This window comes from Mastomys coucha, unplaced genomic scaffold (assembly GCF_008632895.1).
Source record: "Mastomys coucha isolate ucsf_1 unplaced genomic scaffold, UCSF_Mcou_1 pScaffold22, whole genome shotgun sequence".
Taxonomy (NCBI): domain Eukaryota; kingdom Metazoa; phylum Chordata; class Mammalia; order Rodentia; family Muridae; genus Mastomys; species Mastomys coucha.
Genome location: NW_022196905.1, coordinates 211,171,962 through 211,197,698, shown reverse-complemented (window position 1 = coordinate 211,197,698; position 25,737 = coordinate 211,171,962). Strand labels below are relative to the sequence as shown.

The window sequence follows — 25,737 nt, the reverse complement described above, 5'->3', positions numbered from 1 at the left end:
TTGTGATCCTCCTGCCTCAATCTCCCAAGTAACCAAAATGATTAGCCTGTACCACCACACCCAGCGACAAACCTCGTTTTTTTTTTTCTTTCTTATATTTTTATTATTTATTTATTTGTTTGATTGATTGATTTTTCAAGACAGGGTTTCTCTGTGTGGCCCTGGCTGTCCTGGAACTCACTCTGTAGACCAGGCTGGCCTTGATCTTAGAAATTCGCCTGCCTCTGCTTCCCAAGTGCTGGGATGAAAGGCATGAGCCTCCACCACCTGGCCAAATCTAACTTTTGATGTGGACTTGTTAGAAACAGGTTCTCACGTAGCTGGGACTGGACTCCTGCTCTTCCTGCCTCAGTTTCCCCAGTGCTGGGATGACAGGTGTGCACCACCAGGCCTGCTCAGCATATTCTGACATGTTGGGAGTGGTAGCACATGCATGCCTTTGGTGCATGTTGACAAAAACAGGAAGTAGAAATGGTGGGTGCTTGGAGCTGGAGAGGGGCAAATGTGAGTGAATCTGGACATGGTTGTCATTCCAGTTCTTAAAGGGAGGCAAGAATCAGGAGTTCAAGGCTATGTGAAAGCTTGTCAAGAAAAACAAAACAAAACAAAAAAAACCAGTTTCAGTTTGGGAGGCGAGAAAGTTCTAGAGCAGGAGTGTGGTGGTTGCATAACAGCTCAGCGCCATGGAGATGTGCACTTGGGGGTGGCTAAGGGGAGGAGGAGACAAGTCGCAAGGAAGCTCTGGGTTACATCACCAGCATGGAAAGAGTAAAAAGATGGCAGGGGTTTTTGTTTTTGCTTTTTTGAGTCAGGGTTTCTCTGTGCAGCTCTGGCTGTCCTGGAACTCACTCTGTAGACCAGGCTGGCCTCGAACTCAGAAATCTGCCTGCCTCTGCCTCCCAAGTGCTGGGATTAAAGGCCTGCGCCACCACTGCCCGTCGCTAGAACTATTTTTTTTAAATGAGGGGAGGGGTTGCAAGAGGTGGCAGGGACTGGGAAAGGGGAACATATATTGGGATGAAAAATAAATAAATTTTTAAAAAGAGAAAGCTTTCATAGGCACAAGCTGAGAGGAGGTTTCTGTGTCCTCATCCCTAGCTAGCTCCTCCCCAGTTTCAAAATTCTTTGCACAGTTGCTGTCTCTGTTGGCAGGAGCTTGGCCTAGTGTCTACTCACAGAGTTCCAGCTCAGAGCCAACAAGGCGTTCTCCCAAAAATCTAGAGTATTTGATACACAAGGGAAAGGGTGTAATTGGCCAGCGAGGAAAGGAGGGGCCTCTCCCAGCTAAAGGTCATCCCAGAAGAACCCTGTTCACAGAGTTGATGGTCCCTCCATTGCTCTCTAGTGCCATCTACTTCTGCAGCCCTTCCCTTGGAATATATTCCTGCTGGGCTGACCTCCCTCCCTGAAGTTCTACAGACAGACATCTCCCCTGACACCCTAACACCCTACCCCAGGAAGCACAGCTCCCTCCTCCGTGGACAGGGAGACCCCTCAAAGATAGAGACTGTAGGACGCACTGTATAGTCCACACTTGGTAAATATGTCGACAGACTGGCATGGAGAGCAGGTACAACCAGAAAGGTCCTGGGGTGAGAGGTCAAGAGCCATGACTACATCAGACAAAAGGCCCAGGTTGGAGGCAGTGGTGGCATCTCACGGGCTGGAAAGTTCACACACACCTGCAAGGGGAGCCGTTGAGGCACCATGTCCCAGTGAATGACAAAGAAGTGGTTCTGGCTGTTGCGATGTGTAGGTATGTGTCTGCATTCCTGGATAGCAAGCCCTCTGGCCATTCCTAGCTTTGGGCTACTTTGATGGCTCAGTCGAGGACTTGAGCTGGCAAGTGTCTCCTTGGACCTAGGTCTGGGGACGAGATCTGAGTCACACCTTCACAGCAGTGTTTTGCTTTTCAGGGAATGCTCTGAGGCCTAAGTGTCCCAGGGACCTAGGGTCACGCACGGCCTCTTGGTCTGTCCTTTCCTGGTAGAAAATTTCCTGGAAAATGCATATCTGCTGGATGTTCAGAGTCTAGAAAGAGCACACAGGGAAGGGTAGGGGTGGGGCTCCCAGGAAATGGGGACATGGACTGTGATGACATTGGAGCAGGTGGACGTTTCTAAGTTTGGGAAGGGATGTGCTTGCCTGAGAGCCAAACCAGGTTCTGGGTTTTCCACCCACCTTCACACCAGTTGCCTATGGCTGTACTCTGAACCCAATACCAGAATGGGGTCAGCAAGATGGCTCTGTGGGAATTGGGGCTTGCAGCCAAACCTGCAGAGAGGGGTGGGGAGAGAAAGGCAAAAATAAATTCATAAAATAAAATATAGGGAGACCAGGCATGGTGGTACATAACCTGCCACCCTCACACTCAGGAAGCTGAGGCAGGAGGATGACAAGTTTAAAGCCAGTCTGGAGGGGGTCACAGGTAGGTGTGGGTTGGTAATCGCCAGGTAGCACTGGGCACAGGCTCGTCTACACTGCTCCCGACTTCCAGTGAAGGCTGCAGGGAACATGAGGCTGAGGCCTAGGGAGTAAGCGGAGTGGGTGAGTAGATGGGGAGAGAAAGAGAAGCTGGTCTCCTCAGTACATGGGAGGCTGGGGAAGGAGGATAGCTGAGAGGATAGCTGAGTGTGAGGCTGGCCTGAGCCACCTTGTCTGAAAAAAGGAAGGAAGGAAAAGCCGGGCGGTGGTGGCACACACCTTTAATCCCAGCACTTGTGAGGCAGAGGCAGGCAGATTTCTGAGTTCGAGGCCAGCCTGGGCTACAGAGTGAGAGCCAGGGCGATCCAGAAAAACCCTGTTTCGAAAAACAAACAAACAAACAAAAAAAGATAAAGAAAGAAAGAAAGGAAGGGAAAGAGGGAAGGAGAGGCCTATCTATGTAGCTGAGGGTGCCCCTGAAGTGATTCTCTGCCACTGTCTCCTAAGTGTTGGGAGGACAGGTGCGCATCATCATAACTGGCTCTTCTGGTTGTTTTGAGACAGGGTCTGTAGCCCGGGCTCACCTTGAACTTGCAGAAATCCTCCTGTTTCAGTTACCACACTGGTCATTCATCTGTGCAGGTCAAGTTATGATGGGTCCACTCCTAACCATTCTGTAATGGCCCTGAGGATCCCATCTGACCCCTAATGGATAGGAGATGCCATCTTCCAGTAGCTGGGGTGGGCAGGTGATAGCTTGTAGGGGGTTAGGGGCTGGAGTTGGGGACCTGATAGGTGGCTGGGATGGAGGGCTGGGGAAAAGACTGGGAGAGGGGACTGTGGCTTTGCTCAACACTCAGGTCCCAGAGATGACCCTGTCAATCAAGCTGTGATGGAGAGTCACTGGCACAGGTAGGCACAGGGGACCAGACAATGCCTGTGCCTTTGGGCCAGCCAGCCAGCTTGAGCTGTGGGGTGACTCCAGAGTTGCTGGGCTCCTTGCTGAGTCAGGGATTCTTCCTGCTCACACCACCCCTCAGGGCCCCATAAACTCAGGAAATGCAGTGGGGTCTTCTTTCATCTCCATACCTGCACCCAGCTGGAGGCAGAGTCTTCAACCCTTCTCTCCTGTGTGATCCAGCCCTGCAGAACCATCTGAAGTCCAGCCCTAGACACTCACAGGGGGTCATTTTGCAGGGCCCTTCTGTCCATACTGCATTCTGTGGGCTCTCAAATGTTTGCCATAAAGTGGTGTAGTGGAGGCTGGGGAGCTGGCTCAGAGGTGAAAGAAAGGGCCGTTTGATGCCCAGCACCCGTATAAATGCAGCATTGGGGGTGGTAACCCGCCTTCAATTCTAGCCATGGAAGGCAAAGACAGGAGATCCCCAGGGCAAACTGGCTAGCCAGACTAGCCACATTGGTGAAATCGGGGGTTGATTTAGAGACCCTGTCTCACTGAATAAGGTGGAGAGATGAGAGGATTCCGACATTGACCTCAGGCCTCTCTGCATGCATGTGCACACAGGTGACTTAGAATAGCTGACACATTATAAACACCATGTGGTTGTTTTAGAGAATACTAGAAAGAACAGAGACCAAATGTAACCTCAGCATCTATTTGCATAAGCACTCTCTAGAATATCTAAATGAAATATTATGAAGGATGGGGCGAGTAAGACAGGGGAAAAACAAAAACTGCTTATCATTCTGGAAAGAAGAAAGGCAACACCAGTTAACCACAGTTTTGTGAAAGCAATTCACCCATGAACCAGGACCTACCCCACCCCACTGACCAAATAAGGAAGGTTGGGTTGGGTGGGCCATAGAATGTGAAGGGTTTTTTTTTTATATAGTTAATATGTTATGCTTATTACATTTAGCATAGTTATTTTGTGTGGACATAGGGCCAGAGGCAGGAGGATAACTGTAGAACCCAGCTTGCTCTCCCCACTGTGTGGGTGCCAGGAATGGAACTCAGGTGGGACAGCCTTGCCTCTATCCACTGAGCCATCTCACTGACCCTTGATAGTTCACAGCTCCTCTAAGGCCCTGCCTGCTGCATATGCCTTCAGTCACTGCTCTCTGAGGGCAGTGGCAGGTGGATCTGTCTGTCCTGTCCAGACTGCTGGAGCAACTTCCAAGCCAGTCAGGGCTACATAGAGAGACCCTGTCTCAAACAAATAAAATAAACAAATAAAACAAAAACCAGACACAAACAAGGCTGTGGTTAACTTTTCCAGAGGGGAGAAAATGGTTAAATGTCCTATCTCTTCCCAGAATTCCCAAGAATAGTAATTGAAGCTTTCTTCACACCTCTCTGAATGACATGCTCCTCTTTTTTTTTTTTTTTTATCATCCAAGGCAGGGTGCTCTGCCTCAGCATGACTCACAGCATGGTCTGACAATGTCTCCAAGGCAGGCAGGGGCTGCCCTATGCATCTAGCTGAAACCTTAAGGATGACAAGCGAAATGTCTTCAGTGGGTCTCCCTTGGGAGTCCAGAGTACACACAAGCTGATTCGTGTCTGAGTTGAGAAAAGAGAGAGGCCAGATGTGTTGGACACAATGGCTGCCCAAGAGCACGCAGGAGGTGCCTCTCTGACCATTGACAGCACACAGGAAGCAAGCTGTCCTATGCCTTGTGGCTTCCCAGTTGACCTCTTACTGGCTAAAGAGCCCTTCAGAGGACAGCTAGGGTTGTTCTCCAAGAAAAAATACTGGCTCTACCCTGGGTTGGGGACAGAGCAATGTAGTAAAGTTGAGACCAACCTAGGCTACCTGAGAGCAAAAAAAAAAAGAAAAAAGAAAAAAAGAAAAGAAAAATGGTTCGTGACTCTAGTTTCAAGCAGCTTCTGGGGAAGGCTGCAGGGTTGTGCAGGTAGTTATTTACATGAGGGTGTGGCTCAGAGGCAGACCATGCCCTGCCCCCAGCAAAGCAAGCCAAATCAACACAACCAAGATGATTAAACCATAGGGGCATGGTGGTGCAGTTCTAGGGCTATGATCCTGGCACTACCAAACAAAAACAAACACTCTCTTGGGAGCTTTCTTTTTCTCCAGGACAAGCTCCAACAAGGAGCTCCGCTCTGGGGCTCCTGGCCTGGCTGAGAGGCCACCCTGGAACTCCAGAGTTTTGCAGAAGTGGCCCGCAAAGGGCACAGAGAGCTCACCAACCTTCCCTCTGCAGCGGAAGTGAACCTCAGTATTTACTCTCAAAATATGAATCACATTATCATCATTTCTGCTTTTCACAGATTACCAAAGAGTTGTCAGCTGTTTCCAAGGTCACCGTGGGAGGGGGAGGATGGAGAGATGGAGGAAATCCCTGCTGGTGTCGCAACTGGGGTGAGAGTGTTTTAAAACTGGGCTCTACCTAAGGGTTTTCACTTTCTGGAAGTAACTTGGGCAATTGTCAGTAGCCATGGTTACTGGGGCCCTGGGCAGAGGCACCTGCTTATGAAAGGGAGACTGGGGTAGGCTGGATGCCCATAGGCATTGCAGTTGAGTTTTGTTCACACAACACAGGTGGGTGACTGCAAAACCACCACCACCACCATGCCTCAGGCATGAGGGACATGTCATTTCAGCCTGTCCAAAATAACGGAAAGCAAAGTCAGGTGTCACAGGTCACCATGCTCACATGTAACCGTTCTCTGTGGTGAGACCAAGAGATGGCTCAACTGGGTAAGGGTGCTGTGCTTGCTTTTATGTCTAGAGGCCAGAGTTGAATCCCAGGAGTTACGGAGCAGAGCAACTCTTGAAGTCGTCCTCTGGTGTCCACATTACACTGCAACCTATGCAACCTTTCAAAACACAGAAAAATAAACGCAGTACAAAAAGGAGGGAAAGCCCCTGAAAATGAAGGGGAAAAAGCTTATACCACAGATTTTACCCCTATAAAAAACCAGTACCAGCCGGGCGGTGGTGGCGCACGCCTTTAATCCCAGCACTTGGGAGGCAGAGGCAGGCGGATTTCTGAGTTCGAGGCCAGCCTGGTCTCCAGAGTGAGTTCCAGGACAGCCAGGGCTATACAGAGAAACCCTGTCTCGAAAAAAACCAAAAAAAAAAAAGAAAAAAAAAAAAAAAAAACCAGTACCAATATCTGAGAGGCAGAGGGCAAAGGGATCTGAGTTTGTGCTAGCCTACTCTATGTATTAAGAAAAAAGAAATGAGCCGGGCTGTGGTGGCACATGCCTTTAATCCCAGCACTTGGGAGGCAGAAGCAGGGGGATTTCTGAATTCGAGGCCAGCCTGGTCTACAGAGTGAGTTCCAGGACAGCCAGAACTATACAGAGAAACCGAAACTGTTTCGGGGGGGAAAAAAAGAAATGAGCAGAGTGGAAGGAGAGCCTGCCTTTAGTTCCAACACTCAGGAGGCAGCGCCAGAGGCAGGTGGATCTCTGTGAGTTCAAGGCCAGCCTGAATTCCAGGACAGTCAGGGCTACAGAGAAACCCTGCTGGAAACACATACCCGGAAACACCTGCATACTCCATCATAAGTTTGGCTAAACCCCGAGGAGTACCAGGAAAAGGTTTTTAATTTTCTTTTTCTTTTTTTTTTGGGGGGGGGTGGGTGTTCAGACAGGGTTTCTCTGTATAGTCCTGGCTGTCCTGGAACTCACTCTGTAGATCAGGCTGGCCTTGAACTCCAACATCTGCCTGGCTCTGCTTCCCAAGTGCTGGATTAAACGCATGCACCACCACTGCTTCATATTCTTTTTTGTTTTTTTCCTTTCTAAAAAAGGGATGGCCACATCAGTGTAGCCAACGCTTTTCCCAGCTCTGGGATAAGAGGGGGGCAAATTATGGCTCAAAGTAGCAGACTTAAAATAACCTGTGCTCAATCCTAAAACACCATGTTTACATTTATAGAGAACCCACAGGCCCTGGCAGCTGGGGGCTGCAGCTGGTGACCTTGGCCACAGGCACTGTACTCTGTCCCCTCAGGACCTCCCCCATCCCCAGCCACACCACTACCATGATTCCTCCAAAGATCCAAAACTTTAATTAAAAAAAAAAGTCTTATAAAAACGAAGCAGGCGGCAGAGATGCCATGGTCTCCTGGGTAGTAATACAATCTGCCATAGTCACTTATATACAATATTATAAAAACGTTGGGGCTAGTAAACTCAAAGGCATTTTTCTCACAAGGCATCTAGCCTCGATCCTCTAGAGGGGACCCGAGGGAAATAAGTCAATTATTGCACCATTTTGAAAACATTCTTCACAGGCTCCTGTCTTTTTCCCTGGGGCCTTCAGTCACGGTGGGGGCCAGAACCGGTGGCAGAGTCATTTTCCTGTGGCCACACTTGTCCGGCTCTGTCCTCAAGGTCCAATAAATAGCAGTCAGTTTGCAAGGGGACCGTGCCCGGCGCGTGGAACCCGCCAGTCGCGCATGGGCTAGCCGAGTCGACCCAGGCTACATGTGTCGCTTCATGTGCAGGGCCAGGTGGTCGGACCTAGAGAAGGCCCGGTCGCACAAGTGGCACTGGAAGGGTCTGTGACCTGTGTGCTTGCGGTAGTGGCGGGTGAGCTCGTCAGAACGCGCGAACTTCCAGCCGCAGCCGTCCCAGTTGCAATGATAAGGCTTCTCACCTGCGGCAGAGAGGACCGACGTTGAGCCTCAATTTCCCCGAAAGCTTGTTCCGGGCACCCAGCACCCGATAGTACTGCCCCCCTCCCTCTCCATTCTCATCTCCACCCACATCTAATCTAAACCGAGAGCCTTGGGCTCCTGAATCTGACCGCGAGCAAGCTCAGGTGCACTCCTCCCCTAACATTCTTAGATTTAAATCTAAATTCCCGATTCTCCTGCTCAGTACTGAGATGACAGGCTCAGGCCACCATGCCAGACTTTATATGCAGTGCTGAGCCCTCCACAGCTTCTTGACCTGATTCCCCGAATAGCCAAACTGTTAAACTGCCACACCCCCTTGCCAGGGTCATAGACTTTGGGGACAGTATCCATTTCCCTTCTGGATGATGGACAGGGTCTCTCTCTCTCGGTAGCCTAGCCATCCCCCTGCCGCAACTCCCGGGAGTGAGGCCAGGCGCCCACCTGTGTGCGTGCGCAGATGCGCCTTTAGGTGAGAGCTCTTGGTGTAGGTCTTGCCGCAGTTGGTGTAGCTGCAAGTGTGCGTGGCGGCGCGCTTGCGGGGCCAGGAGCGGCGGCCGCGCTTGGGCTTGGCCTCCAGCAGCTCCAGCGGGGACGAGGGCGGCGTGAGGAGACCGCGCGTGGCCGGGGGAGCCAAGCCCAGCGCCGCCGCCGTCGCGGCGTCCTCGAAGAGACCGAAGGCGCCGGGTGCGGGCGGCCCGTAGTGCAGCGCGGGGCCGGGGCCGCCGAAGCCGGGGCCGGGACCGAAGGGAGGCGGGAACGGGTTGCGAGGACCGGGCGCGGGGAGGCGCGGGGGGCCGTCGGGGCTGAGCGGCGGCGTGTCCGAGGGCGGCGGGGGGCGTCCGGCGGGACCCCGCATGCAAGCACCTGTCGCTCCCGGGGCGCCCTCGAGCTTCAGCCCGCGCGGTCCGCGGGCCATGCCCGGAGCGCAGCCGTAGCCGCCGCCGTCCACCTCCGGGGGCTCGGCCTTCACTAGCCGCCCGGGGGGCGCGAGGAGGAAGCGGCCGTGCAGAGCGGGACCCTGAGGCGCGTCCAGGTCGGGGCGCAGCAGCTCCGTCCCCAGGCCGGCCGCGGGGGTGCCGTAGGGCGGCGGGGCGCCGGGTTCCGGGTAGTAGAACGCAGGCGGCGGGGGCTGCGGTGGGGGCTCGGGAGGATTCTCGGCGCCCAGACCGTCCAATCCCATGGAGAGGATGAAGTCCAGCACGCTGTTTAGGTCCTCATCGGTGCCGCCCGCCTCGGGTTCATTGCGCGGCCAGCGCTACAGGAGACAGGGCGCAGGACGTGAGGGGGGGGCGCCTCCTGCTACCCTGCACCCCAAAGTCTAACTCCTAAGCCCTCAGGGTCTGCACCTGGTGCACCGCATCTCTTCAGCGCGCGTATCCTCAGTCCCTGCACCCACCTCCTGACCGCAGCCTGGGATCTAACTCCCCACGGCCGACACTCACTCCCTGCACCCTGAGGTCTCCCACCGCCGCCGGCGGTCCGCCTCCCGGACAGTGTCATCTCCACTATTCGCCCCTGCACCCTGGTACCCCGTTACCCCGCCGCCCGCGGACTCTCGCTGCCCTCACCTCCTGGAGGCCGCGCTCGCACGGGCTGGCGAAAGTAGCAAAGGACGGCAAGATAGGCTCGCTGAGCGCCATGGCAGGGACTGTGTGTGCTATGGCCCGGCCCACCCAGGCCTTATAGGCGCGGTAGGCACAGAGGGCCGGGCTAGGAGGCGTCGACGGAAACGCGTCCCGGATGGGGACGAGCTCCGGGCTCAGCCTAAATTTAGCCGCGGTATATAAGCCTGGCGGCGGTAGCTGTGGCCGCCACTGCGGGAGCCCGGGCTGTGCGCCTCGGGCCCCGCCCCTGTGGCCGGGCCCCGCCCCCGGCCGTCCCTATGGCGACGGCGTCAACAAGCCAGGCACAACAGCCTAACGCGCGCGGGGGTGGCACCTGGGATTCCGCGGGGAACACGGGGTGACGAGGCTTCCCCGATGTCTCCGCAGCCTCAGGCCCCGGGAAACCTGGACTGATGCATGGGGAGTCGGGGGGTCAGTGTGCTCACCGGAGGAACACTCTGGGAAATCTTTGTTTAAGCTACCTTGGAAGCTAAGACAGGAGGATGAAGAGTTTGGAGTCTGCCTAGGAGGGAGTTGAGGACACACACACACACACACACAAACACACACACACACACAGAGTTGGGGAGAAACACACAGACAGACACCGTGGCATGGTGGCATACGCTTGCTTCAGAACATTTGGGAGGTTGAAAGCATTAGATTCAAGGCCCAAAGGGCTACAAGACACCGTGTCTCAAAAAAGAAACAAACATTGGGGGCAGGCAAGATGGCTTAGTGTCTGCTTACAAGCCTCATCCAAGGAGTTCAGTTCCCAAAAGAAGGAAAGAATCCATTCTCATAAATCATCCTTAGACCTCCACGGTGCACTGGCACATGTGCAAACACACAAACACACACACACACACACACACACACACACACGGTAGTAATGTAATAATTAAAATTCACAATAAATAAGTAAATACAAAGTACTGGGTCTTCGGGACCTATTCAACTCCCACATACACCTCAGATAAATCCTTCAAGTGAGGGGAAGGGCTGTCGTCTGACTGACAAGAAGGGCAAGGAGTACTCATTGGGGGATGGGCGCATCAGATAAATATGCATAATACCCATGGGGTCCAAAACGACAAAAAGGGAACCTTGGAAGAGGAGGAAGTATGTGGTGGGGCCTGGGGAGGGACGTTGGTGCAATTTTTGACCTTCACCCAGGAGGTGAATGTTGAGGCAAGATCTGGAGAAAGCAAGAGGGTAATAGAGAGAGGGGGGGCCTTGTTTGAAGCTGTGACCTGAAGCCAGGAGGTTGAGGGATGCAGTCAGCCTGGGTAGTTGGGTACAGTGAACAGCAGATTCCAGCAGGGATAGGGGGTGGCAGATTCCACACCCAGCCCCTTGTCCCCTGCTGTGACTTTGAGCAGAAACTCTGCTCTTCCCAACATTGGTGAACTATAGACCCTGGTCTATAACATCAGCCCCAACTGTCCTCAGGTCCTTTCCATAAAACATCAGAGTAGATATCACATGAGCATGGAGGCAGGGTTTGAGGCTGAAACACTGGCTTGGTTAAGGAAGCTCTAACAAGAAGTCCTCTAGGACTGAGGACCCACCTCAGCCTGTCACCACAAAGGACATGGGGCAAAAGTAAGCCACACTGTGTATTCAGATCTGAGCACCCTGGACGTGTGTGTCTCAGTTTCCCTTTACTGTAAGGAACTAATGATAAGATTTGGGTCATTTCCCCCAACGTTTAGGGTTCTGGAGGAGGGGGTTCTGTTTGTTTTTATTTGCAGTGTGTGTGTAATAGGTTTTTCTTCTGTTCTTCTATTCTTTTCTTATATTGCCCAGGATGGCGATCTTCAGGCCTCCGCCTCCCAAGTGCTGGTATAACAGGCCACACTGGGGATCAGGAGGGGGCTAAGTCTGAACACTGGAAGTCTTTTTCTTATCTTTCTGAAGTAACATGGTATCTAAAGCTGTGCTGTGGTGTTGGGTATAACCTACCCAGTGATGTTTTAAAGTCTGTGGGAGAGATGAAGTGCTGGCTCAGTGCTTTAAGAGTGGCTCCACACACCCACATGGGGCCTGTAACTTCAACTCCAGGGGATCCATGGCCTTTACCAAGTGGTTTGAGTATCTGGGGATCCAGGTATTCAAGACCACCAAGTGACTGCATATTAAACACAAGATCCAGTGAAGGTGCACGCCTGTCATCTCAGCACTGTGGTGAGCCTGCAACCAGACATCAGTAGCTCAGAGGTGGGGGGGGGGGGCCAAAGTAGCGGGAAAGAGCTGAAGTGATCCGACCCACATACACAAGTGTGTGAACACACACACACAATTAAAAATATTGAAGTACTGTCGGGGTCTAGAACTGCAGATCAGGCTCCCAGGCAGGAACCACCTCCAGCCACTTCTTGTCCTCATTTGCACGTCACCTGTGGCCACAGGGAGCTTTTGAAATGTGTATTTTCTCTTTCAGCATATCTTTTCTTTGCACTTCTCTGTGCCAAGAGTAGTGGCCTCAGTCTTTTGAATAGTTTCGAATGGGCTGTTTTGTTTGCATTTTGTGTCCTTTGTCTGAATCTATAGCCGTACTTGATCCACCCGGTTTGGAAAGATTTTTTTTTTTTCCTGGTAGGTGGCCTGCCTTCAAATTCTCCAGAGGGCACTATTTGCAGAGCACATTTTGAATAAAACATCTTTTAATTTTGTTCATTTATTTATTTATCAGTGTGTGTGTGTGTGTGTGTGTGTGTGTGTGTGTGCCTGGAATTGTGTATGTACACACACACAGTTTCTTCGACTGTCTGGGTTCTGAGATCGAAGCTGGGCTGATATGTATGGTAGGCTGGAGCCTGAAACCCCTTGACCCAGCTCACTAGCTCTGGGATTCTTTTAAGACAGGGTGTCATGAGGCTCAGGCTGACCTCGAACTTGCTATGCTCACCAGGATCTTGAGCTCCTGACTCTCCACCCTCAGCCAGTGGTCGGATGGCAGACACCATCATGAGCCTGGCTTTCATTTCTAATTTTGGCGTAGTTCAACCTGGTGGTTTTTCCTGTCCTTCCTTAGTTTAGCCTCTGCCAGGTCCTGTCAGGCCAGGGATCATCTACCGGACCCAATGGCCTTCTAGTTTTTTTTGCAGTGGCTTTGGTGCCTCTGAGACCTCTCTGACCCAGGCCTCTGAGTCTGCACGCAGTGGGATGATACATTGTGTGTGGTTGTCGAAGCTGCTGCTCTCAGCCCAGCCCACCATTAGTTCCCAGCACACATGACTTTCAAGCCATCCTCTAACCTCCCTCCATTGCTGCTGCTCTTTTCTGAATTTTTTGCTTCTAGTTTTCTTTTTTATATTTTATTTTGTGTTAGGGTATGTGTGTATGTGTGCCTGTTCACACATACCATGAAGGCATCCACATGCCACAGCACATATGTGGAAGTCAGAGGACAACCTATGGGAGTCCGTTCTCTCCTTCCACCATATGGGTCTCGGGGATTGAATTTATCTATCTAGTCTTGGCAGCAAGAGCTTGTTCACTGAGCCATCTTGCTTGACATTGTTTTTATTTTTGTCTTTGGTGTTTTTTTTTGAAACACTGTGTACCCTTCACTGGCCTGGAATTCAGTGACCCTCCTGTCTCTGCTTCTCAATTGCCAAAAAAACAAAAAACAAAACACAAAAGAATAGAAAAAAAGCCAGGTGTGGTGACGTGGTGGTGCTTGCCTTTGATCCCAGAACTCTGGAGGCAGAAGCACTCAGATCTCTGTGAGCTCAGGGCCAGCCTGGTCTGCAGAGTGAGATCCAGGACAGCCAGGACTACTTAGAAAGACCCAGTCTTAAAAAACAAACAAAAAAAATGTGTTTACTTTATAGATGTTTTGCATATATCTGCACACCATATGTGTGTAGTGTCCCCTGGAACTTGAGTTACAGACTGTTGTGACTTGCCATGTGGGTGCTGGGAATTTGACTCAGGTCCTCCAAAAGAGCAGCTGGTGCTCTGAGCTGCTGAGTTGTCTCTGCACCGCCCCCCTCCCCCATGTGCCATCTTGAATCTCTAGATGAGGAGGTGCCCTGCCCTGGGCTTGACATCGGATCAACAGCCCTATCCCGTAGACAAGCAGTACATCTCTGTGAGTCTCAAGGCTTGTTTCTCAGAGCCGCAAAAGTAGTCCAGAACCACCCATATAGAGAGATGTTCCAGGTGAGTCAGGAGCTTTGCCACATCCCTCGAATCCCAGGCTTGTGGAAGCTGAGGCAGGAGGATGGCTGTGAGTTCTAGGCTAATCTAGGCAACAGACAGGAGGTGCTGTCTCCACCTCCTGCTCCTGGATGCTAGGATTAATCTAGAGGGACCTATCTTCACAAAAAACAAATTAGGGCTGGCGAGTGGTTTATGGGTGAAGGTGCTTAGCCACCAAGGCTCAGCACCAGGGTTCCATCCCTGGGATGCACATAGTGAAGGGGGAGAAACGACTCCTACAAAGTTCTGGGTGCACTGTGGCATGGACACTCACAAACATATGCATACAGGGACACTAAATAAACTAATTGTAGCCTTAAAAAAGAAGCATCTTGGGTTGCTGTGGTGTGTCCCCTTCACCCCAGCACTGAAAGCCGGACGATCAGGAGTTCACAAGGCGGGTACTGTATGAATGGGGGCGGTCCTTTAGTGTCACTATTAGTGTCTCTGGAGATGCCTCAAGCACTGGGACCACCAGTTCCAGGTCGGTGTCACGTGGCCCCCCCTCCACCAAGAGACTTGGTCATTTCCAAAGCCTTCGGCTCGGACAGCAGACACAATCAAATGATGTAATCATTGAGCTGGGCCTCATTAAAATTTATTATGTTTAGCCTGGCAGTAATCCCAGCACTTGGGAGGCAGAGGCAGGCGAATTTCTGGGTTCGAGGCCAGCCTGGTCTACAGAGTGAGTTCCAGGACAACCAGGGCTACACAGAGAAAAACCCTGTCTCGAAAACAAAACAAAACAAAACAAAACAAAACAAAACAAAAAAACAAGAAAAAAAATATTGTTAAATTGTTCTTAGCATTTTAGAATATTTATTATTTGAGAATATAACACATGTATGCAGTGTTTTCTAGGGTTTTGTTTCTTTACACGGGTCTCTATGTCACCCTGGCTAGTCCAGAGCCTTCTATGAAAACCAGCATGACCTCAAACGCACAGAAAGCTGCTGTCTCCACCTCCTGCTCCTGGATGCTAGGATTAAGTACCACACACTCGCTATGCTATATTTACTGTTATTGCATCTGTTTCTTTATTGAGGGCCTGGGTCAGTACAGTTGAGCTCGTCCTTAACTATGATCCTTGGGCACTGCTCTTGCATCCTATCCTATCCAGGTTCAAGCCTCTAAGTCAGTGCTGGGTTTGATTGGTTGTGTCTGTCTGTGATCTGTGACTACCTTGTGGAATCTGCAAGGAGTAAAGGATTGAATAAGTGTATGTATGCAGCTTTGGACTCAAGAAAACTTACAAGTTTCAAGTTTCAAAAGTTTCTGGGCCAGAAATAAAAGTTAATGTCCAGAGGGCATGTAGAGAGAGCTAAAGAAATATATGGTCTACATCCACAGCAACCACAAACTGTGTGTGCACACAGACATGCGTGCTCTAGTCTCTGTCACTGCAGGAGCCCATGGTCTCCTGTCTCTGGCTCCTGGTCATTTCTAGGTTTCTTTCATTATGTTCAACAACTGGACTCTAGACTGCCCTTCTCTCTTCCAGCTGTTTTATCCAAAACTATTATTGTGTGCAGTTGGCTAAAATTCCTGATAGCAATAACTCAGGAATGTACCCGATAAGACATCACATAAAATGCAGACGAGCTTCCAAGAAATTGCCTTGGAGGGATTACAGTGACAGCATTGAACTTGCATCCAGCTTCGTATTTCCCAGTGGGTGTTTCCATTTAGTGTTTACTGCAGGTCCCCGGTGGCCAGGTCCTGGTACTGCCCAGATTTGGGGGAACACTTTCTTTTATTGAAAGTGTGTTCCAGTCAGGCGGTGGTAGCATACGCCTTTAATCCCAGCACTTGGGAGGCAGAGGCAGGCAGATTTCTGAGTTCGAGGCAGCCTGGTCTACAGAGTGAGTTCCAGGACAGCCAGGACTACACAGTGTATGTGGTGTATGTGGTGCCTCAAGATCTCCATGCCTCACAATCCAGGTCAGAAACTTGTATCTCCCAGCCTCCAGAGTAGGATCACTGGTGAACCTTCCAATTCTGGATTGTAGTTCATTCCAGATATAGTCAAGTTGACAACCAGGAATAGCCACTACAACCAGCAAGATAATCCTTAGCAGCCATACCTAGAGGCTTATCTCCTGAGGGAAGTCTACAAGTCTTAACAAGATTGACAGTTGACATTACCATCACAGAAGCCCAGAGTAGCCTTGAGCTTTGTGGGATCCTCCTGGCTTTGCATCCCCAGTATAGCTGTGTGTCACCACATACACTGTATATGCACATGTGGAGGCCAGGGATTATCAGGTGCCATCTATAGGCCTCTACCTCACTTTTTGAGGCAGGGTCTCTCAGTGAACCTAGAGCTCACTAATTTGGTAGGGCTGGCTGGGCGGCAAACTCCAGGACTCTCATGCCTCTACCTCCACAGTACTGCATGCACCAACATGTCTGTCTTTTTTACGTGGGTGTTGGGTATGGATCAAGGGTCCTCATACTGTTGTGAGAAATACTTTGCTGCTATGATCCATCTCCCTAATCTCTAATCTGTCTGTCTGTCTGCCTCTATAGATCTATCTATCTATCTATCTATCTATCTATCTATCTATCTACCTATCTATCATTTTTGAGACACTATTAGCTCTGGCTAGCCTAGAATTCATTACATAGACCAGGCTGGTCTCAAGCTCACTGAGATTCTCCTGCTTCTGACTCTTGAGTTCTGGGGTTAAATTCCTAGCCACCATGCCTGGCTATAGTTCCTTGTTGTTGTTGTTGTTGTTGTTTTTATTTCTTATTACTTATTCACTCACTATTCTTACTATTACTATTGACAGTGGTCCCTCTGTAGCCCAGGCACTTAGCTGTCTATGATCTTTTATTTTCGTAGAGGCTCATAGTAGACCAGCTCCAACTCTCGCAGTCTTCCTGCCTGGCTTTCCCAGTGATAGGTGACAGGACAGAAGTGAGCCAGGGCTCTAAACTGACACACATCTTTCCCCTATTTGATTGTACTTTGTGTGTGTGTCAAGGGTATATGTGTGAGTGGTTGTGTCAGTGTGTGTATGAGAGTGGATGTGTGTTTGTGTGGATGTCTGCGTGTGTGCATGGGTGTATGTGCGTGAGTGCCATGGCTTGCATGTATGTGGTCAGAGGAAAAATTGTGGGAGTCCGTTCTCTCCTCTCACCTTATGTAGGTTCTGAACTGAACTCCGGTAATGAGTTTTTCACAGCAAGTCATGAGCCATCTCATCAGCAATTGTTTCTGGTTTTTTGGGCTCCAGCATTGATGTATAGCCTATGCTGACCTTCAACAATCCTCCTGCCTCAGCTTTTCAAATGCATGGACCACAGATAATGGCCACCAAAATCATCACCAAATTCTCTTTCTCTTACCAGAGGACAGTGGAGTGGCCAAGCTCACCCAGAATAGGTAGTAGGAAGGAGTAGGGGGTCACTGACAAGGTTTTCCAGCCTTAGCCTTGCCCATTTCAGAAGCTGTAGGATCAGCCCCCCTGGCCTCCAAACCTCTCCTTTGGAGGAGGGACTGCCCACTGCTCTAGACCTAGCCGTGTCTCAGGTGACTACCTCAGGTGGCCTGGTGTCACAGCTGGAGACCTGGGCTCCTTCAGAGCTGCAATTTGCATTTCCTAGCCATTGCTGCCTAGGGGTCACAGCCCCTGACCTTCCTACTCACCGACCTCTCCAGAGACGTGGGGGGCATTTAGGAAATTCGAAAGCTTCAAGCCTTGTCCCGCCTTCCCACCCAGAGGCCCTTGCTGGGTGACTTGTAATGTTTACCACAAATAATGTCACTGTAACTGAGGAGAGGTGTCACGTGTGGGGAGCTGACTCAGACAACGTGCAAGACTCGCTGGCAGGGCCTGAGTCATCAGCGCCTGTTACACCTGGCTTATCCCCAGGAGAGATGGCGCCCTGAGGAAATGTTGGCCGAATGCCCAGACAGCTCAGGAGGAAGGTCTGGCCATGTGCCACCTTACACAGGATAGGAGCCTCTGGTATAGCTGTGGAGGAATGTGGGGACCCAAGTAGAGCCTCCAGGAGGGACACGGAGGGCTTATCTTCTTTGGACGTTCATTCCTATTTTAAACTTCTCCACGTGTTATGAAACAGGGTCTCCTGTAACCCCCTATGTGGCTAATGAGTGAGGTTGGCCTTGAACTCCTGACTGCTCCTCTTGCTTCAGGCTCCAGGGTGTTGGGGTAACAGGCATGCATCACCACACCTGACCTGAGATTTCTTTTTAAAAACTTATTTTGGGGGCTGGATGTCTCAGTGGTCAAGAGCACTTACTGCTCTTCCAGAAGATCCAGGCTTGATTCTAAGCACTCACATGGTTGGTCACAGCCATCCCTAATGGAAAGTCCAGGACACGTGGAGTGTCTGCCTTGCATGGACACCAAGTACAGGTGCAGTGCAGTTAAGTATATGCAGGCAACACATTCATACACATAGAATAATAAATACTGAAAAAGCAAACATATTTTGGGGCCAGCTGAGATGACTCAGGAAGTAAAGATGATGTGAATGCAGTCCCTGAGATCCACATGGCAGAAGGGAAAACTGACTCACTCAGATTGTCCCCTGCCCCCACCAACACTAATCTTAACATCCCCCTGATAGAAAAACCGTTGTTTGTTTTGTTTTGTTTTGTTTTTTGGTTTTTCTTTTGTTTTTTTTCTGAGACAGGGTCTCTCTGAATAGCTCTGGCTGTCCTGGAACTCACTCTGTAGACCAGGCTGGCCTCAAACTCAGAAATCTGCCTGCCTCTGCCTCCCAAGTGCTGGGATTAAAGGCATGCACCACCAGTGTCCAGCTAAAAATCATATTTTAAAAATTGTTTCTTTAATCATTTCTTTTTTGACAGGAGCTGGATCGGAACCCCTGATCCTCCTTTCTCCACCTCCCAAGTGTACAGTAGACATGGTCCACTTCACATATGTCATCACAAACTTTCCGTGTTAGCCCCTTCCTTCTTGCCCCTTTCTGAAAGGAGTTGATGTCCCCTTCAAGTTTCCATGGGCACCAGGCATGCACATGGTGCACAGGCCTATATGCAGACAAAACACCCATACACATAAAATAATTGAACAACAACATCTAAAGCCTTGCGCAGTGGCGTACGCCTTTAATCCCTGTCTGTACTCCAAAGGCGGAGGCAGAGGCAGACGGATCTCCAAGGAGGAGAGCCTGGTCTACAGAGCTAGTTCCAGGACATCCAGAACTACACAGAGAGATCCTGTCTTGAAAAACCAAACAATCAAACAAAACACAGAGCTGGCTCAGAGGGTCAGGGTGTTTGTTGCCAGGTCTGGCAGCGTCAGTCTGCTCTGTGGGATCTGCATGGTGGAAGGAGAGAACCAACCCCTGCAGGTTTTCTTCTGAATTCCACAAGTGCATTGGGCACTTACTCAACCACCTACCACCACTCCACAACACATTTAAAAATTTAAGGAACAAAGGGAAGTGTTGGTGTGGGGCCTTACATGCCTGTGCATTGCTGGTAGGAGTACACAGCCGGGCAGCTACCAAGAGAGCTGTGCACAGTGGGGCAGCCACAAAGAGAGCTGTGCACAGTGGGACAGCCACCAAGAAAGCATCTGAGGCTTCAAAGGGATGACAGAGCTTCTACAATATTATGCTGCTCTGCTCTTGGGACCCGAGGTGCACAGACAGACAGACACACACACACACACACACACACACACACACACACAATGCTCAGGGCATCATCAGCACAGAAGCCAGAATATGGGGTGAGCTCCCCAAGGGAACACACTGCAGGTATGATCCACCCTGCACAGACATTGAAATCCAGGAGCTGAGAGACGGCAAGCAGACACAAGGCCCAAGGTGTCTGTGTAATCCCACTAATGACAAATGTCCAGTATAGGCCAATCTTCAAGAACAGGAAGCAAATGAGGGGCTGCCAGGAGCAGGGGAGAGGTGTGGGGTGTGACTGAGGAGGTCCAGGATCCCTCTGGGAGATGGGATGTAGTGGAATTAAACAGATGATAGTTGGATTCCTTATATTTTAAAAATTTTAAAACAAATTAATTTTTTTGTTATTTATTTTTATTTTATATGCATTGGTATTTTGTCTGTACATGTGTCTATGTGAGGGTGCCAGATCACCTGGAACTCAAGTTACAGACAGTTGTGAGCAGCCACATGGGTACAAGAATTGAACCCAGGTCCTCTAGAACGGCAGCCAGTGCTCTTAACCACTGGTCCATCTCTCCAGCCCCTTAGTTTTATTTTGTAGTTTTGGTTTTGCTATTGCTGTTGCTTGAGACAGAGTCTTACTATGTAGTTTTGGCTGGCCTTGAATTTAGAGAACACCTGACTCTGCCTCCCAAGTGCTGGAATTAAAGATGTGGGCCACACACCTGGTATTTTCTTTATTTTTAATCATATGTGTGTGGGTCTGTGTGTACACAGAGTACAGGTGCCCAAGAGCGAGAGGTGCCTAATCCCCTGAAGCTGGGGTCAGTCACATGTAGCTGTAAACTCCCAGATGTGCACCCTGGGAACTGGGCTCAGGTCTTCCATGAGAGCAGAATGTACTGTTTGTTTGTTTGTTTGTTCGAGACAAGGTTTCTCTGTGTAGCCATGGTTGTCCTGGAACTCACTCTGTAAACCAGGCTGTCCTGGAACTCAGAAATCTGCCTGCCTCTGCCTCCCATGTGCCACCACTGCCCAGTCAGAATGTACTCTTAACTCCTGAGCCATTTCTCCTCCCCAAATTGTCTGAAATTACATTTATTTATTTATTTGTATGTTTGTTTATTGTGTTTGTATATATGTATGTGTGTACATGCACACATACATGTGAATACATGTGCAGGCCATAGGACAACTTTGTAAAATTTGTTTTTTCCGTCTACCATTTTGGGTTCCAGAGATTGGACTTGGGTATCAGGCTTCGCAGGAAACATCTTTACCTGCTGAACCATCTTGCTGGTCCCCTTTAATTTAATTTAATATTTAATTTAGTTATTTTTAAAAAGATAACCTCAACGTATAGTTTATGTTGGCCCGAAACTTGTGGCAATCCTCCTGTCTTAGCCTCTTGAGTGCAGGGATGACAAGCATGAAGCAGCACACCTTTCGCCTATTGGTTTTTGTCCTCACCAGATCCAAAGGAACCCACTTCGTATGACTGCTGAAGGCTGGTTGGCAGCAGGCCAGGCCTTCCACCAAGCATACTGAGTTGTGCTCACAAAGAGTTCCAGACAATGTGACGTGCTGGCTCCATCCTCTGATTCAGGGTGAGCGGAGCTTGGAGAAGCTGTGCACAAAGGGTGTGGCTGCCTGCCAGGGGAGGCTATGTAATGTAGTTGTCAGTTCCCAGACACACTACCGTAAAGGGCACCTCAGTGACCGCTGGCCCTCGGTACCGTTGCTACCCTCGAGGGGGCCACTCTAGGATGCTTCCAGTTCCCTTGAGGACCAACCTGGATGCTGAGCTATCTTTTATGTCTGCTCTGGCTCCTATGTGGCCCATCCTAGAGTCCCACTTAACCCTTCAGAGGGGTGGCAGGGGTGGCAGTGGGGATCTCTAGGAGGAGACTGAAGAAGAACTTTATGCATAGTGTGTGCTTGGTCACATTGGCCTTCTCAGCGATTGTGTGTGTGTGTGTGTGTGTGTGTGTGTGCTCATGTGTGGTAAAAATGTATAGGGGCTGGAATAATGGCTTAGATGGCTCAGTGGTTAAGAACAAAATTCTCACTTCCAGATGACCGAGCTTTAGTTTCCAGCACACACATCTGAAGGCTTAAAACCACTTGTAACACTGGGTGGTGGTGATGGATGCCTTTCATCCCAGCACTTGGGAGGCAGAGGCAAGCAGATTTCTGAGTTTGAGGCCAGCTTGGTCTACAGAGTGAGTTTCAGGACAGCCAGGGCTACACAGAGAAACCCTGTCTCGAAAAACCAAAAAGCAAGCAAGCAAGCAAACAAACAAAAAACCCAAAAAAAAGCTTTGGAATCAACTGGGCATAGTGATGCAAAACTGGTGGGGGAAGAAAATCCAACACTCGGGAGGCAGAGGCAGGTGCATCTCTGTGAGTTCAAGGCCAGCCTTGTCTCTGTAGTGAGTTTCAGAAGAGCCATGGCTATGTAGAAGGACCCTGTCTCAAAACCAAAACAGAGCAAAACAAACTTAGGTATCAGAGTCTGGGGAGATAGCTCAGTGGTTAGAGAAGTGGCTGCTCCCCCAGAGGACCTAGGTTTGGTTGCCAGCACCCACATGGCAGCTCACAGGCATCTACAACTCTAGTCCCAGGGGATCTGACCCTCTTTTCAGAAGTGTGTGCACTTCACACACACGGTACACAGGTACACAGGTACGTGGTCCGCAGGAAAAACACATATACACATAAAGTAAGTAATCTCCTCCCCACCCACCCACTCCCCGCAAAAAAAAAAAAAAAACCTTAGAAATTGGGGTTCTGGAGAGTTCAGAAAGTAGAGTGTATGCTGCACAAATATAAGAACCAGAGCCTAGGTTCCTGGCACCTGTGTAAATGCCAGAGGGTGTGGCAGCCACTTGCAACCTCAGTGCTCTGGAGACAGGATTCGTGGAGCAGGCTGGCCAGTTAGACCAGCTAAGCAGGTGAGCCTGGCTTCTAGTGGGAGACCCTGCCCCAGTGTGTAATGCAGAGAGTAACTGAGGAAGAGACATCAACCTCTGGTCTTCACATGTATATGCCTACATGTGTATACGAACTGCATGCATGTATACACTTCACACATGTAGGCCTACCTACAATAGAATAAGTCATAGCTTAGGAGCCGGGTGATGGTGGTGCATGCCTGGGAGCATGGAGGCAGAGGCAGGCAGATTTCTGAGTTCTAGGCCAGCCTGGTCTACAGAATGAGTTCCAGGACAGCCAGGGATATACAGAGAAACCCTGTCTCGAAAAACCAAAAACAAAAGTCATAGCTTAGGAATTTTTATTTCTAGAGTTTTCCATGTATTTTTTTTCCTAGACTGTGATGGACCACAGATAGAACCCCAGAGAGCAGATTGTGTGGAGCCATAGTCAATCTATGGATTACACATGGTGGTTTTTTTTTTTAAAGATTTATTTATTTATTATATGTAAGTACACTGTAGCTGTTTTCAGACACAGCAGAAGAGGGCATCAGATCTCATTACAGATGGTTATGAGCCACCATGTGGTTGCTGGGATTTGAACTCAGGACCTCTGGAAGAGCAGTCAGTGCTCTTAACCTCTGAGCCATCTCTCTAGCCCACACATGGTGTTTTTTATCTTCTGACCAGCATAAGCAACGTGGCTAGGAATATACTTGGGCATCTCTTTTGTATGAATATAGATTTCCCCCTCTAACTTCAAAATTCTCTTTTGAAAGTCTTGCTAAGTGGCACAGGTTAGTCTAGACCACGCAGTCAGCCTCAGCCCCTGAATGACTGGCATTACAGGTATGTGCCACCATGTCACCATACCTGGGTAGCCAAGGCAGGCAAAGGGGTAAGCAAACTGACATGTGTCATCAGTCCAGTTAGCACAGACTGGCCTTGAACTTGTGACAGTGCTTTAGTCCTAGACTTCCAAAGTGTCTGTCTGTGTGTCTCTCTCTCCTTCCTCCCGCCTCACCCCCACCACCTCTTGACAGGGTTTTACTGTGCAGCCCTGGCTGTCCTGGAACTCACTGTAGACCAGGATAGCTTTGAATTTACAGAGATCTGCCTGCCTCTGTCTCAAGTGCTGGGACTAAAGGCGTGTGCCACCACTGCCAGGCTCTTGATCTGCTCTTAAGGGACATACTTGGTCCACTTTCATAGGGAAGGTCACATGTACACAGCACTACTTAGGAACATGGCTCAGGGGTGGAGCCCTGCCTAGAATTCACCAGTGAGGGGCTGGGGTCATGGCTCAGGGGTGGAGCTCCTGCCCAGAATCCCCCACTGAGGGGCTAGGGGCGTGGCTCAGGGGTGGAGCTCTTGCCTAGAATCCCCCAGTGAGAGGTTGGTGAAGTGGAAACTTCTAGTTCTTTGGAAAGTCAGTTATGCCAAATGGTGGTTTGCTAGTGCACACAGGTGAAAGGATGTCTTGCTAAAGCAAATACATGAAAGACTGTTTTCCTGAAGCAGACACAGGTGAAAGGATGCTTGGATATAGCTGTCACATGAAAGGACACTTGATGAAGGAGTATAAATGTGAGCCCACAGACAGTAGGAGATGAGCATTGAACCTTGGTTTGGTTTGCTCCACCTCACTATTCTTCGCATGTGTTGGCTTGCCTTACAGAGCTCAGCTTGTGATAAATCTAGCTCGAGGGGTTCCTGAGGCCATGTTGCCTCAGGCCAGTTTTCGAGCCTGGCAGTTTCTTCAGGATTCAAGTACAGCTGCCTAGTGTCTGCTTGCTGAAAGGCCTGGACTGTAGCCGCTGGTTCGCGTCTGGTGTCTGCCTGCCTGCAGGACTGATGTCGTATTTGGTGTTTGCTACAGGACTGAGCTGCTGCCCAAGAAGATCAAGGCCACCCTCAAAGAGCTATTGCTGAACAGGTCCACTTCCCCCATATCCTAAAAACTTTTCTTTTCCACTACCTCTGCTGAGTGATGGGCTAGAGGAGAGGTTGAACCCCTATTAAAAGTAGGTTGAAAATATTTATGCCTACAGGCTAGGGGCATGGCTCAGGTGTCCTGGCCCAGCTTGCCTCAGACTCTGGGTTTCATCTACAACACCAAATAAAACAGTAAAAAGATTTAAAAAAAAAAAATGGCTCTGACAACCTGAGATACAGCCTGTGGGTCCACAAAGGTTTGGGGTCCCAAGTGGCTCATAGCACCTCCTCGACTCTGCCTCCCTTCCTCAGGCTGGCCTTCTCTCTGCTGCAGCTGGGTGAGGCCCCGGCATCTCTGGGGCTGGCTGCAGAAACTCTCTTGCGTAAGTCCTGAGCTGATTTTTTGAAAACCTCCCCCAGCTCTCCCCCCTCTGCCAGAAGATTTTTCCAGCGTCACCCAAGTTCCCAACTGTAGGAGGAGTTGAGGGCTTGTTTACAGGTTTCTATCGGAACACTGTGTCTGAGAGCCAAGGCAAGATCTGTGCGTGCCTTCGAATGTGGAAAAACATGCTATTTCAGAGGGAAATAAAAGGAAAATGAAACAGAAACCTCTTGGCAGGTTGAGCAACTTTCTGTTTTTTGTTACTATTTTTAAAATCATAATATGCGTTTATTTTGTGTGCGAAGCTACAGCAAGTGTCAGAGCAATGGCCCCGAGTTCAATCCCAGCACTGAGTGCGTGTTTATGGTTTTTGTTGTTGTTTCGTTTGTTTACTTTTCTGGTGGTGGTGGGTCTTTTGTAGCCCAGGCTGGCTTCAAACTCACTATTTAGTCCAGGCTGACCCCTAACTCATAGCAGTCCTGCTGCCTTTCCCTCCTGAATACTGGGATACCAAGCTTAAGCAACCGAGCCCTTGTGTAGTGTTGCTTGAGACCAGATCTCTTGTAGTTCAGGCTAGGATGACTTTGAACTCCAATCCCCTGGGATTGGAGTCGATGGGCCAGGCTGACAGGTGTAGTGTGCGGCACCACCACGCTTGGGGATGCCGTTAGCTGCTCTCGCTCACTGGCTACAGAGCAGGAGGAATCCGTTCCCCCCCCCCCGACCCCCCCACTGCCTGGCCGGAACTGGAGGCGCAGCCCAACGGTATGACTCCTGATGCCTTGGAAAGGAATGTTCTGGAATATTTTAGGTTTCTCCTGGCAGGCTGACAGCTATGCCCCTCACCCCTGCACCACAGGAATATGTACAAACGGCTCCTTTTCACAAGTTGGGGGTGTGTGTGCCTCAGGCACTTAAAAATAGCCAGGGTTTATTGCAGACCCGAGTCAAACAATCAGGTTTTTCTTGAGACGTCAAAGAAAAAAAA

General features: G+C 50.1%; 2 protein-coding genes across 2 annotated transcripts in view; one reads left to right on the top strand and one right to left on the bottom strand.

The window, feature by feature from the left end:
• Positions 1–24,975, top strand: part of Eps15l1 (epidermal growth factor receptor pathway substrate 15 like 1) — a 121,188-nt gene extending 96,213 nt beyond the window's left edge. The window contains exon 22 of the mRNA XM_031340289.1: positions 24,111–24,975. Coding sequence (XP_031196149.1) covers positions 24,111–24,149 — 39 coding nt within the window. The 3' untranslated portion in view covers positions 24,150–24,975. The remainder of the gene's footprint in view (positions 1–24,110) is intronic.
• Positions 7,406–9,895, bottom strand: Klf2 (Kruppel like factor 2). The gene is made up of 3 exons (XM_031340291.1): positions 9,609–9,895; positions 8,482–9,295; positions 7,406–8,018 (listed from the first exon to the last, which is right to left on the bottom strand). Exons 1-3 carry the CDS (start codon positions 9,678–9,680, stop codon positions 7,843–7,845), a joined length of 1,062 nt encoding a protein of 353 aa, XP_031196151.1. The 5' UTR covers positions 9,681–9,895; the 3' UTR covers positions 7,406–7,842.
• Positions 24,976–25,737: the final 762 nt, after the last annotated feature.

Coding starts and splice junctions, on each gene's coding strand:
- Klf2 (XM_031340291.1), bottom strand. CDS start 9,680: ATGGCGCTCAGCGAGCCTATCTTGCCGTCCTTTGCTACTTTCGCCAGC. Junction 9,296..9,608: donor GCGAGCGCGGCCTCCAGGAG/GTGAGGGCAGCG, acceptor TGTCTCCTGTAG/CGCTGGCCGCGCAATGAACC. Junction 8,019..8,481: donor GCATCTGCGCACGCACACAG/GTGGGCGCCTGG, acceptor TCTCTGCCGCAG/GTGAGAAGCCTTATCATTGC.